This window comes from Natator depressus, chromosome 9 (assembly GCF_965152275.1).
Source record: "Natator depressus isolate rNatDep1 chromosome 9, rNatDep2.hap1, whole genome shotgun sequence".
In the NCBI taxonomy this organism is placed as follows: domain Eukaryota; kingdom Metazoa; phylum Chordata; order Testudines; family Cheloniidae; genus Natator; species Natator depressus.
This window is the reverse complement of record NC_134242.1, coordinates 21,780,411-21,794,820: the sequence shown is the minus strand read 5'-3', so window position 1 is coordinate 21,794,820 and position 14,410 is coordinate 21,780,411. Positions and strand designations below refer to the sequence as shown.

Below are 14,410 nucleotides of genomic sequence, written 5' to 3'. Positions count from 1 at the left end.
ACTACAGCAGGGCCAGATCAACTGTTGGTAGGAGGTGCTGCCATGCCCAGCCATGGGGGGTGCACTCTTACACAGATAGTAAAACACTTCATTAATCATGACTGCCTACAGTCCACAGTAGAGCCTGGCACCACATGCTGTAAAGAACTATCATCCTACTTGGTTGAAAAGATTATGTGCATTTGAGAAGGCTTGTAAAGTTACATAACTCCAATCCTCATCAACCAACCAAACAGACTGCTCTCTTTCCCCTAACTTCAGTCCATTCACTTTTCAATGGGTCTTGACCTAAGACCTGTGAATCCAATATAACAACAAAGGGGTTATGACTAATTGACTCCACTTCTGACTGAAGCAGCCACTGCCTCATTCAAGAAAACAATTTTCCCTTCCTCCTTCAAACACACAGTAAGTCCAACCACCACTGAAGAAACTGACCCTGATGTCAGATCAAGCTAGCAACTGCCTAGTATCAAAACTTCTGCTCCTGAGCAAGCTCACAGAGAAACTAGCCAAAGGGTGACAAGCTCATCTAGCTTGGATCCTACACCAGTGACACACTGTGGATTCAGGCTAGAATAACAGACAGAAATAGCATTAGCGGGATGGATGGGGGATTTCCTGCTGATAATAGATGGTGAACAGACCTCCTTTCTCATCCTCCTGGAACTTCTGTGAAGCATTTGATACTGTTGACCAGAAGATACTGCTGTCCTGCTTGAGAGAGCAGGCAGGGGTCCAGAGAGAAACATACTAAAAAATTGTATGAATCTTTCCTGAAGGGACATTCCCAAAAGGCAATGATGAGAAACTGCACCTCTGCCACCAGGCTCCTCACTTCTGGAGTCCCACACAAAGACTGGTTTATTTCTCTGGTCCTGTTCCATATCTATATGTCACCACTAGGAGAAATAGTAAAAATGGATGGACTTAAGTGCCAACAATACACAGATGACACACAAGACTACCTATACTTTCTGTAACTAACACCAAGCTGGCCCAGTTTTGGATGAGATCAACTTGTGGATGAAGAACAGCTGAACCTGAGTATGATGGAGGTTATACTGGTTGGAAGAGGAAAGCACTTTGAGTAGTTTGCAATCACAGTGCACTGTCCTTTGGATTCATTCAATTTCACTTGATTGCTGCTTCAGCCAGCACATTGAGTAACAGGTATGAGCAGCAACAGAGAGCTAGCACAGTCTTTCCTGGATGGGTTATTTCACAGTGGATTTTCATTACTGAGGAAAGTTAAAGAATTATATTTCTGCATCAAAACTTTTCCTTTGATAGCTCAACGGAATACAGTGAGGGAAAATGGGGGGGGGGGGGGAAGATTTCTAGTAAGAATATAAGAAAAAAAATATTTCCCCCTTAATTACTCTGCACCAAAAAATTAAAAATTTGGTGCACATTTTAAAATTCTGCAAAATTCAGCACTTTTATTTGTCAAAATAACACTATATAATCATGCCAGTTTCAATTATTTTGGATATTTATTTCAAATACCTATTAGCAACGACACCTCTACCCCGATATAACGTGACCGGATATAACACAAATTTGGATATAGTGTGGTAAAGCAGCACTCTGGGGGGCAGGGCTGTGCGCTCCGGCGGATCAGCATGTCAGGCTCCGACACACTGCTCTGAGCAGTGTGTTAAGGGTGCCGGGCCGGGGCCGAGGGGTTGGATAAGGAGCAGAGGGTCTCGGGGGGGTGGCGGGAGGGGGCAGTTGGATGGTTCGGAGGTTCTGGGGGCGGGACGGTCGGGGACGGGGAAGTTGGATAGGGCGTTGGAGTCTCGGGGGGGCCTGTCAGAGGGCTGGGGTGTGGATAGGGGTTGGGGCAGTCAGGGGACAGGGAGCAGGGGAGTTGGGTAGGGGGTGATTAGGGATGGGGGGGTTTCTGGAGGGGGTGGTCAGGGGACAAGGAGCAGGGGGGCTTAGATAGGGGTGGGGTCTTGGGAGGGGTTTTGGGGCGGGAGGTCTCTGGAGGGTGTAGTCAGGGGACAAGGAGCTGGGGGGGTTGGATGGGTCGGAGGTTCTGAGGGGTCAGTCAGGGGTTGGGAAGTGACTATTAATAACGGAAATGCTCGAGGCCAACGCAAGTTCGATATAACGCAGTTAGATTTTTTGGCTCCTGAGGCCCGCTTTATATTGGGGTAGAGGTGTATGTCTGTAACAATACAAACAAAAAAATTCCTCCAGTAGCAGAAAGTTAAGGAAACCCCTACAACCCAGTTCCTGTTTCTCTGCCCCCTCCCCCAAGACTCCAGCAGCAGTACCAAACACCCATACCCCCTTCTCCCAGAGTCCAGCTGCAGGGCACCCTGCAGCCCAGACACTTGCACCCCCTACCCCTCAGAGACCAGCCGTAGGGTTCCCCCTAGCCCACATATCCTACAGGACCTCCGCCCAGACACTTGCATCCCCTCCCCCCCAGACCCCAGCTGCTAGACTGCCCCCAAGCCCCACACACCACACACATGAGCCCAGGGATCCAGAGGAAGAAACAGCCTGAATCTGGGTCTTGGGCTTGTGTGGAGATTCCTGCATGCCACCTCCTTCCTTCAGGGCATGCTGAGAATTGCAGCTGCCGGGAACCCTCCAGCTCCCTCCCGCTGGCTGTATCTTCTACCTGTGAGCTGTGCTCTGTCAGGACCAGCAGCCCCTAGTGGTGGCCAGCAGCTCTGCAGCCCATTTCTGTGGAGGAAAAGGAAATTCTGCGCAAAACCCATAATTTCTCCACAAATTCTGCATGCACAGTGGCGCAGAATTTCCTCAGGAGTAAACTTAATGCCATGATCCTGAAGTGTATGTGGCCAGGCACCTGCAGCTGTGCAGAGCCCCACTGAATTAAGTGGTGGAGCTTCATACAGGTACAAGGATTGGCCAGTGTATTTCAGAATTGGGGTCAAATCTCTTTAAGGGTAAAAGGAAAAAAATCCACACGTAGGAGTTGCCATATTGGATCAGAGCCAAGGTCCATCCAGTCCAGTATCCTGGCCCTGACAGTGACCAGAACCAGATTCTTAGAAAAAGCATTAGTCTTATCCTGGTCTCTAACAGTTAGAGATTGGTTTAAACCCTGAAGAATAAAGTTTAATACACCCTTCCAAAAAATAAAAAATAAAAATTGATATATTTTGTTACAAATGATAATTTTTATAATTCTTGACATCCATACAGCTAAGCACACATTCAGATCAATTTATGAACTACAAAATAAGAACATTTTACTCAATTAAGGATGACAGAATTTGACCCGATATCAAAAGGGATGTAACTAGTATTTTTCTATCACATTAGGCATAACGTATTCTCAGAAGCAATTTTGTAAAAATAATTAGTTTTAAAACCAGTACAATTTTGCTATATTTTAATTTGCTTTTATTACACATTATGATATTAAATAATTTGGAATTTAAGAGTGGCATAAGCATTTTTTTTACTAGCAATTTATAAGATCTACATATTTTAAAGAACACTTACCATCAGAGCTTGTAAGTACAAAACTCTCAGCTTGGGATTGCTTCTTTCCACCTATATTTTTGGGAAACCAATGAAGATCTATGGGGTAGATATCATCAGGAAGCTTCACTACTTGAGTTGTTTCACTAGTTAACAAGTTCCATTTCATGATGTGGTGATCATCACTACATGAATACAGCTCATCAGCTGTAGTCCAACCCACACAGCTAACCAATTCTTTATGTGTAATTGAATTAAGGAAGTCTTGAATTTTGGTTACTGAAAGTAATCTTAGAATAAACCTCTTCTCTAAGTATTGCAAAAAAATAAAGTGATAATAAGTAAATATAATAATAAATAAAAATATTTAATTTTGACTATTTAAAAACAGATCTATATACAGAAGTTATTTTTGTGTAAGATCTTGACACAAAGAAAAGTAATGCAATGTAAAGAGGCAGCAGAAAGCTGGAAGAAAATAAAGAGCAAAAAAGGAATTTGACAGAGTATGTGACTTTAAAAGTATCATGTCTAATTAAACAGCACATCTGTTATACACAGATAAAAGCTTAGGCTCCATATACAGGAGGGCCTTGGTGTCAAAATACATAAGTTAAAACACATTTGGTCAGATTTTGGTTTTCATTATAGCAGTATCACACAAGGGATGGAAATCACTCATTTAAGAGTAACAGGATGGTATTAGGTAAGCGTACCCCTTTGTTGGTGCTATCGTTTGTTAGTCTTATTGCAGACAAATTGATAAAGGAGTGCAATTGTTAACTGCATGAGAAAATCTCTTTGCAAGAGTAAAACCTCTAAGAGAAGAAAGGGAAAAAAAACAAACAAAAAGCTTTCCTGCAAAATCTTGACACCTTCTGCAAGGTGCTGAACACCCTAGATTCCAACACAAGTTACTGAGAATGGAGGGTACTGAGTACCCTGCTTGAGGTGCTCAACACCTTGCAGTATTGGGCCTTTACATTTTGCAGAAAACAGTAAAAATCTTTAAAAAAAATTAAGTCTCCAGAATCTGTAAAATAACTTTGTACTGTCTTTACAATCAATCACATCTCATATTTTACTAGAACATGATAAACATAATACTATTTTACCAAGAGTGCTGTGTAAAGTTAATACACTTTGTTTTGAGACAAAGGATATGTTTTGGTTCCTTTAAGTGTGAAGTCTTCAGCCTCATTCTTTCTAAGTTTCTTGGTTTTGCTAGTCCAGATGAAACATTAAAAAGTATAAAAGATGATTTCTTCACTCGATAGGTTACAACTGTAAAGATTTTTTAAAATGTCATGAGTAATCACCATTAAAAAGGAAAATACCAATACCCAAAATAAAATGTTTTAAAGCAATTCATGTTGCACATGTTCTCTAAAGAAGGCCAGCAATACAATTCATACAAAGTCTTCAATTAAGCATAGATGCGCAATGTATGTGATATTGTTGACCAAAGAAGAATAGGAAGTCAAAGAAGTACATGGCTGGCATTTACAGGCAGCAGATTTGCTGACAGTTTTTGACTTCTGGGGGGCAAGGATCAACATTCACATCACATTCCCCATCAGTACCCAGGCCCACACCGGGGAAGCTAATGATACAACCAGCAGACCAAATTTGGTGATGAATCCTGATCACATGCCACCTGAGGCACGCTGAACATAAGATGACGATTAGCCGTGGTATCTGCATACAACAACATATGCCTCTCTCCATGGGCAGGACAGAATAACTAAAAATTAATCACTAGAATAAACTGTTGAAGAAAAGGGGTTTAAAAAGTCTCTCTCTCTCTTAGTATTATAGATTTCATATTTTGGATCAGAGCCTCAGTTGGTTTAAATTACCATAGCTCTACTGACTTCAAATGGGCTATGTTAATTTATACTAATGATCTGGTCCAAAATATACACATATTGCATATGTGTAACATGTAATAGGCTACCAAGTATCAGGGTAGATTTGATTTAAATCAAATTGATTTAAATCACTAGTCAGGAAGACTTGATTTAATCATGGATTTCTACATAAAAGTGCATTCTTGTTGGTTGTTATAACCTTAATACATATTCTTCACAACTCAGAGATAGATGTAGGTTTCATTTTTAGAAGGTACACACTATACATTTTTAAGTGATTATTTTGAAAACTTTTCAGATTAGTTTTACAGCTATATCAGAAAATGAATGATTGTTTGGTTATGTAATTTAGCAAAGGTAACTGAAGCAGATATTTATAAAGTCATAGGGAGGTGAACTATCTCCAATTCAACAGGTTAATCATTAATATTTGGAGGATTTTCTTGCCATGCTGTTTTTGGAGGAGAACATCACCAGACAGACATTTACATTGTTTTATTTAACTAAAAACAACAACGTTATGTATTCTGGATTTTTTTCTTCAACAGCAAACATAATATTTTAACAAAACAAGCATATGAATTTTTGAATTTAGTTAAACATTCAAGTTTTTTAAAATCTTTGTTTTTGTTAAAATTATTTTTAACTAAAGTAGTTAATGAAATATTTAAAAACAAAAATTAAATCGACTATGTCAACCAGGTCAACATGAGAAACTTAAAATATTGGCTTCTGCAGTTAACTCAGTCGTCTTCACCTTCATTTTCCTGTTTGTTCATAATCTGGAAAAGAAAAACAAGCTTTCCTGCTTTTTCAGGTCCCCAATGACTTCTCAGTTTGGAATGAATTAGTCTAAAAGAAGAAAATATTCTTTCTACACCAGCAGAAGAAGCTACTGCTGTTAAAAGTGAGATTATCACTTCAACAGTCTCTGAATCCAAATGCTTAAATGACTTCCACCAGTTCACTGGTGTGACTTTCTTTAAAGCATCATCAGCAAACATATTTCTTGAATGGTTCTTATTCCAAAAGTGGGTCTCTTTTACGGCCTGCTGCCATTATAGGTTTTCCCTTCTAGTGAGAGAATGGTATTGTAGATCTCAAATCAATGAAGGCTACACTCAGAAAGACCTCAAGACTTCTGGAAAATACTGCTCAAACAGTTTCACTTTTGTTTCTACTGCCTGTCCCTCCCTTCTCACATTTGTCTCCAGACTTCTTCTCCTTGTCCAGATCTATTCCGCCCCCAACAATCTTCTATTCATTGAACTTTCTGAAACTTTGCACTTTTAGAGAGAAGTAAGGGATTGACTCTGTGTACACAAATTTGCAGAGAGACAATAGGGTCGAAGTCTGTTATTTCTCACCTCTATATATGATTTATTTAAAAACATTTTTGCTGTTAAGAAACATGTTATCTCTGGAGACACAAATCCGCAGTTTGAGACCTGCAAAACTAAGCATCTCTGATGGTATCTTCTAGACCAGTGATTCTTGAACTTTTGTACTGGTGACCCCTTTCACATAGCAAGCCTCTGAGTGCGATCCCACTTATAAATTAAAAACACTTTTTTATATATTTAACACCATTATAAATGCTGGAGGCAAAACAGGATTTGGGGTGGAGGCTGACAGCTCGCGACCCCTCCCCCATGTAATAACCTTGCAGTAATAACCTGTGGTGTTGACCCAAAGTTTGAGAACCCCTGTTCTAGACTGTGCACTGAGTCCCATTGGGTAGATAGATTATTCTACCTAATCTATACAGAAGCCTCTGGAATCTCATAAGATTGGGTCCCTAATCCATGAACTATTGGAACTCATTTACAAAACTTTTCTTAAACATTCCATGAATATATTGTCTCATACTATAGAATTAGAATTTATAATCCCTATTCCATGATGAGATCTCTTTGAGCTATAATGTATCTTAATTAAAACTATCTTTAGATAGGTTTTTTCCTCAAAAAGCATTTTATCAAAAAAAAAATCATTAATTTTGATCCACCCCTGCCAAGTATAGACTTTCTTTCATGCTATGCACCTACTCAAGACAGCTGTGTTCAGAATTATGTAATGGATACCACAATGTGCAGGGACAACATTGGTAGGAGAAAGTGCTGTGTGCATCTGCAATGAGCAAACTGGGATAATTAATGTGGACACCAGTGTTTCTCAAATGTGGCCACCAGGGCTTTTCTTGCAGCCACAGCCTCCTGGGCTGTGATGGGGGAGAGGGGCGCAATATAGCAGCCCCTCCAACTCCCTGTTCCTCTGAGATGCACTGCCCTGGTGTTGATTGCCGGGGCCGCCAGCAGGGATTAGGCCTTGCCCCCCTATGGAGACACCTGGGGTACAATGCTGGAGGAGAAGGCAGTCAGTGAATTCCCCACATTCCCAGGGACACTGGGGCTCCAGCTTTGGGCTTCAGCCCTGGGGTGGCAGAGCAGCAGGCTCTGGCCGGGGGCTTCAGGCTCCAGCCACTGGGCCCTGGCTGTGCAGCAGCAGAGCCCAGGCTCCAGTCCCCTATGCCACTCCCGACCCCCCACCTAGGGCTTAATTTGTCCCCAGACTTGACAGGCCTGAGCAAGTCCGATGTGGAAAGTGATACTTGTTTGTTAATATCACTTTTTACAACAGACTTACTAGCAGCAATAAATAAATTACAATGATTTGGACATGTATATATGCATATTTATTTGTTTTTCCTAAAGCTAATTAAGTGTTTTAGGAAAAAGTGTGAGAGCGGCCACCAGCAAGAGTTGGTGGCCACACTCTGAGGCCACCAAAAAATTTGTCCTGAGAACCCCTGCGCTAAACAATTTCAAGAACAAGTGATGCTAGAACTGCTTAACTGTAAGAGTATATGTTGAAAGTGTGCACTCCTGTAGAGTATACTGACATTAGGACAGGGTACCCTTTATGAACGGTTTGAAATCACAGACCATCTTGGAAAACATCATCCCTAAATGTAGTATCACAATAAAAATCAGAGAGAGAAACCAATCAGAGTATAAAGATATTCATGCCTTGCCACTACAGGGTAAGGATAATTATAGGTGAAGCTGGTAATGCATCCTGAAAGCTTCCCACTGTAAGATCTTGTTTTCACTTGCTTATAACTTCATCAAACTTTAACCATTTGGGCTGAAATTTTCCATCCTAGGTTTCTGCCTCACACTTTTTTTTTTAAATAAAGTTTCAGCTAGAACCATTCAGCCATTTCCAAGAACGAAACTAGGAGTTAAATACATTATTTTGTCCATGTTTAAAAAAAAAAAAAAAAAAGAAAACCTACAAACTTTTTGTCCAGAAGCTCTACTACCTCCATGCTTTCGGGCAAGGGCTTGACATTTGGGTGCATGGGGTATTTCCCTGGTGTCAGGGATGTGGCTTTTGCCATCCCCCAGAAAATTTACCCAACTGTGGTCAAGTTATGAACCTCAGAAAAAACAGGTTGCACAAGCTCAGTAGATACTTGTTAGAGTCTGGCACCTAAACTCTCTGAAGAGTCCATTTGCTGAGCACATACCATTCCCAGAGAGCAACTGAACATGCTCCATCCCAGGGCTGCAGAGACTGAACAAGGGTTTCCCTGCAATTGCTCTTCCTGGATGCCAAGGCAGCAGTGGTAACATGCACCAGTACTGATAGCAGGGAGATCATCAACTCTCAGTGCTCACACAGCAGGTGCCCAGACACTGGAGAGAAATCGGAAGAATCAGCCTGGCTGAAATGCAGACGGGTGAGGAATAGGAGAGGGGTGGAGAGACAGAACAAGGGGTTGCAGGACCCAGAAGATGGGGAAAGGAAGCAGAGGTGGACAGGAACTGATGCAAGAGGGTGGATAGGAGCAGAGGGAGAAGGAACAGGAGCTGAAGCACGACAATGATGGGTAGGAACAGAGGAGGAAGATGGGAATGGAGGGGACCAGGGACATGAGCTGAAGGAATAAGGATCTATAACCATTACAGAATACTACTCTTCAGAACCAGCAATAGAATCCAGAATCTCTACCTTCCTCTGCCATAAGCAGGCTGTGAAACCCACTGGCAAAGTGTCTCATGACCATCTAGAGACTGTTCCACAGAGGATGATAGCCTGCTACTGCTACCAGTTACTCAGTGAGCTCAAATGAAAGAAGTTGGTGTTGTGGATCTAAATATACCCAAGTTGGGGGTCAATTTGGTTCCAAGTTGTAGAACTACTGTATTAACCTTTTTTATAAAATGAACTGAAATTACAAAAAACTGCAACAAAAACAAGATTGCAAAGTCAAATATTCAAAAGTTAGGAAATGCCAGAATTAACGCTGCCCGTGTAACCTTAATTTAGCCCATGTGCCTATGAAATAGTCTAACTACATGAATACATACTTGCCTCATACATTTCTTTTTATTCTCTTCATTCAATGTGTGGCATCAGATTTAGTTAACATATATGACGCAAACCCTACATTGAACACAAATTAATTTTCTCATGGGTAATTGTTTCTGTGGTGCTCTCACCTAGTATCCACGTGCTTCACAGACATTAATGAATTTATTTTCACAACGTCCCTGTGAAATGTGGTGATATTATCCCCATTTTACAGCTGCAGAACTGAGGCACAGACAGATTAAGGCCAAAACTGTCCATTAACTTTAGGTACCCAACTAGAGACACCTATAACCTGATTTTTCAGGTTCCCTAGCATTATTATAGTACTTTATATGTTTAAAGCACAGCTCCAATCAATCTCAGTTGTAGTTGTGAAGTGCTCAACACTTCTGTAAATCTGGCCTCAGCTCTCATTTTGAGTGCCTCAAAAAAGAGGAACACACAAACAGTAGCTGTGAAAAGTTTAGTTTAAGTGAATAAGGCCAGCATCACACAGGAACTCTGTGGCAGAGGCATGGATAGAATCCAGTTCTCCAAGCTGGCATTCAACACTTTATAGGAGAAGAAAGGATGATCTCATGGTTAATCTCCTGCCTCATTCACTATACACCTTCCACCTACTGCAACAAATGAGGCAGAAGTCCTACAGACAAATCTCTCATCCACTACACGACCCTGATTCATTTCCTTGGCACCATCTATCCTATGCTATGAAAGAGATAGGAGTCCTGTGGAAAAAGTAGTATGTAATCATGTAATTAAAGACTATATCATAATGCATACACTCAAGGGGAGGAGAGGCAAATTTAGAATTAATGTTGCCCAGATAATCTTACATTTCCTAACTTTTGAGTGAATGGCTTTGCAGCTTTCATGTTCTTTTAATGCAGTTTTTTTGGACATAATTTAAATAACTAGGGTGTTTAATAAGAACTATATTTACTCCTAATTTACAGTATTAATCTTCTTTTCATGTGACTACAGTTTTATAGTTGTGCCTCTGCCAAAGCCAAATTGCAGTACTAACTGCAGCGCTTTTGTTGGTGTAACTTATTTCACTCAGGAAGGTGCCTTATTCACATCCCTGAGCGATACAGGTTATATGGACATAAGCGGTAATATATAGACATTGCCTCAGTTTCCCAAACTCCAAAGTTTCTCTCTCACCAACAGAAGTTGGTCCAATAAAAGATTTTTTTTTTTTTTTTTAAAAAGAGAGGTCAATTATCATAATACCCACGACTGCAAACAGTACTATGCACACGTATTCATTAGGAACTAGACTGAGATCACCAAATCCTTTCACAGAGGACAGTGAACAGCATTCAGATGCCACTGTTAGTCACTACAACTTGGAATTTAGCCCACACACAAGTAAATGTTAAGTACAATGAATAAAGAATATCTTAAAGACTTGAGGCTTTTTGTGCAGAGAAGGGGGATGCATCTTCTCTTTCCTCCAACACTGTAGGCAAGCATGAAGAGGATTTTAATGGAGGGAAGAGGTGGGCTTGAACTCTTCTTTCCTCACCAGCAACACTAGCTAAACGTGTTTGCTAAAGAGATCAGCATGGAAATAGTTAACAATAGTGCCTGACAGCATTAGGTGTCTCACCGCTTAGCTGAAGGGGGTTGTTCATATCTGTGAACTGTTGTTTTAGGTCACCCATTTGCAGAACCAGGAAGACAGCACTTCATTAGTTCACATTATTGCTCATTCAGGTGGTAATCTTTATAATCATAAAATCTAAATCTCCAACTTTAGGCTTTTTCATGTCCAAATAACACTTTATGTATTTAGGTCTATAGAGATTAATCTTTTAATCTACCTGGGGTCAAAATTTGGAATGTGAGTGTGATTTAAGGCCTCCAGCTATTACTTGGATAGTTTTACTGCCTCTCCCCTTTGTGAAGAAGGATTCTGTTGAGTGTGTCCTGGTATTGCAAAATCTCACTAGTTTAGGAACTAATTCCATAGGTACTTGGAGGGGAGAGAACTCAGCACAAGGTGTTTCTCAGAATTGGGTCCTTAAATTGTGCCAGCTTTGTGCAGCCTTGTATATTAAGTTTAAATATGTGACAGCCCTCTAACCAAAGTCTCCATAGATTCACAATGGATTTATCAAAGCCTTTGAATTTTTTAACACTGCTATATTTCATTCTCTCTCTAAATAATCAAGCAAGGGAGTTTTTGTTGGGGGAAGTGATAAGTCTGTGACTGCGTTTGAATCACATGACAGCATTAATAAATATGAATGAAAATTGCCTTAACTAGTACTTTTCTTGGTATTTGTGGGATTTGCATTGGAGCAAACTGAACTCTAAACTAACAATATATTTGTTTTGGTTTTCAGAAAGATGTATGTATTAATACTGAGAGTTATTCACAGAGATAGCTACCAACACTGATATTTTATCCACCCTAAGGCCCTACTACAGATCTGTGTTTCACATGCTTCCTCCCCATAGCCCTACCCCCTGCACAGATTCACTCCTCTATCATGCCCCAGGCAGAGTCCTGTACCTATAGTAACTCACCTGCACCCCCCTCACATACCCCTTTAGTCCCACTCTTCAACACATTCCATTTATCTTACACTGAGTCCCCAGAATTCTCTGCTCCCCCAACCCCACTCATCTTCTTATGTCCCCCGCCCCATCCTTGCTAAGTACCCCATCTCCTCTCCTACCACTATGAAGCAGCTGCAGAGTGCACCGGGGAATTAAGCATGAGCAAGAATGACTGTGAGAGACATACAGGAGAATGAGCAGGAAAACGAGTGGGTTACAGGTGGCTGAATGGGAACATTGGAGGGTTTATGGCAAAGAAACAGAGATGTGACTGAAGGATCTCTAGGGTGAGAGACCAGTCCCTCTGCATAATGCTGCTGTTTTAGCTCCCTGATATGCCAAAGCAGTGCTGTGGGGACAGATGCACCAATGCTACAGCACAGAACTGGGCTCTCCCCACTGCATCCCCACCTCCTGCACAACTCCTAGTCCCTCTACCCCCAGAGCCTTGTGACATTCTCCAAAAACTTCACTTAACTCCTATGCTTCTCTAAATCCCACCACCCACTTCTGCTCACCCACTCACACTCCCGCACCCCGCCATTCATAGCATCTTCCATTCATGCCCCTCCCTCCAGCCACATGCCACAATTTTCCTTCGGGTAAGTTACTGTGGGGACCCATCCTGGGAAGAGGTTACAGTAGTAAACACTTTTCATCATGCTCTCACCAGGCGGGTTAGAGGGACCAACAAAACCACCCTGCCTTTCCCCTTCCTCAAGGCAGGCTGTAGTGGGGGATTGCTTAACACAAACTAGGATGGAGTGAGTGTTCCCTCAGCTCTTTCTTGACCAGGTTCCCCTCTCCCAGTTTCCCCAGGGAAATTATAGTGGGTTGCCACTCCAGACCCTTGCATTTCAGGAGTAGAGGGCTTACCCCACATCCTCTCACTTCCCCAGGACAGGTAACAGGCCTAGATGCTGGAATTAGGGGTACTGCCACACCCCCTGGCTTGAAGTGATTTCCATTTTATACAGGGTTTACAGTTTGGTTCAATGGCTCTTAGCACCCCCACTATATAAATTGTTCCAGCACCTCTGGTAACAGGGGGAATCCCCTCCAACTCTCCTTTTGGAAATGTACCTGTCCAAGGCAGGTGGTCGGTCTAGGGGTACAAGTCACAGGCTGGGAGAGTGGATGACCGTGGAGAACCCTCTCCTGGGCAGGACCCTGCCGCTAGCACTTGGGCTATCAGTTACTCCCAGACCCTCACAGATTTAACACAAGCTTCCGCCTCCCCAGTTAAGGGCGCCCTAGAACTCCTGATACGGGGGGAAGCAACGAGCGAGACTACTTACTAATCTCTCAGTCCTCTCCGCCCTGTTAGCAAACGCTCGCAGGGAAGCGGCTCTGTCTCTATAGCTACTTCCCGCGAGATTCCCCATGCTTATCCCCGCGCGAGACTTCCTTACTCCCCCGTCTACCTAACGGACCCTCCCAAGCCAGGTGACAAGCCGCTGACGTCATCGGACCGGCCTGTTAATTAATATCTTTTAAAAAATATATTTACTATAATTGTATATTTTAAAATTTTTAAAAATATATTTATTCCTTTTTCAGTTTCGTCCGCCATCGCCACTCAGGCCGTTACCAGGCAACGAAGCTCCTCCCATTGACCCACAGTATCATTTAAATTAGTAGGATTTTTTTCCCCATTTAGACGCCTTTAAGTAACGTTCTTTTCATTTGCTTTAAATTAAAAATTACCGAAACAATGTAAATATTTTTATTTTATTTTTACCCCGTTCCGCGCAGTAACGGAAAACAATATGGCGCCGAAGGGTTTTTTTTTTTCATCCTTTCAAACCTGTGGGAGGCCGACAACCAGCCCCCTCTTTACCCAGCATGCTCCGCGCGTTTCTAACGAATTTCGGTTCGAGTTTGGAGTTTGGGCGCCATTTTCGAGTGTAGAAGCCGCCAAGCTGCAGCAGGCAGGAGCCGGCCGGACTCTCCAGAGCCAGCGTTACCCGAAGTCTTGTCGGGGCAGCTCGCCGCCTGCTCCGTGTCCCAGGTACCAGCTCTGCCTGCTGACAGGACTGCAAAGCCTGGGGCGACTCCAGCAAAATGCTTAGTAATTTATCTGGGACAGGTGGAGCTGGGGGGCTCTCTTCCTTGTA

The 14,410-nt window shown here is 42.2% G+C and overlaps 2 protein-coding genes across 5 annotated transcripts in view; one reads left to right on the top strand and one right to left on the bottom strand.

Moving 5' to 3' along the window:
• IFT80 (intraflagellar transport 80) overlaps positions 1-13,674 on the bottom strand; it is a 153,825-nt gene extending 140,151 nt beyond the window's left edge. For both annotated transcript variants that reach the window (XM_074963667.1, XM_074963668.1), the window contains exons 1-3: positions 13,592-13,674; positions 4,638-4,755; positions 3,493-3,716 (exon numbers count right to left, since the gene is read on the bottom strand). In XM_074963667.1, the coding sequence (XP_074819768.1) occupies positions 3,493-3,716; positions 4,638-4,672 (259 nt within the window). In that variant the 5' untranslated portion in view covers positions 4,673-4,755; positions 13,592-13,674. The remainder of the gene's footprint in view (positions 1-3,492; positions 3,717-4,637; positions 4,756-13,591) is intronic.
• A 488-nt stretch (positions 13,675-14,162) lies between these two features.
• The window catches only part of SMC4 (structural maintenance of chromosomes 4), a 101,425-nt gene continuing 101,177 nt past the window's right edge, over positions 14,163-14,410 (top strand). For all 3 annotated transcript variants that reach the window (XM_074963657.1, XM_074963656.1, XM_074963655.1), the window contains exon 1: positions 14,163-14,304. The gene's annotated coding sequence lies outside the window, so the exon portion shown is untranslated. The remainder of the gene's footprint in view (positions 14,305-14,410) is intronic.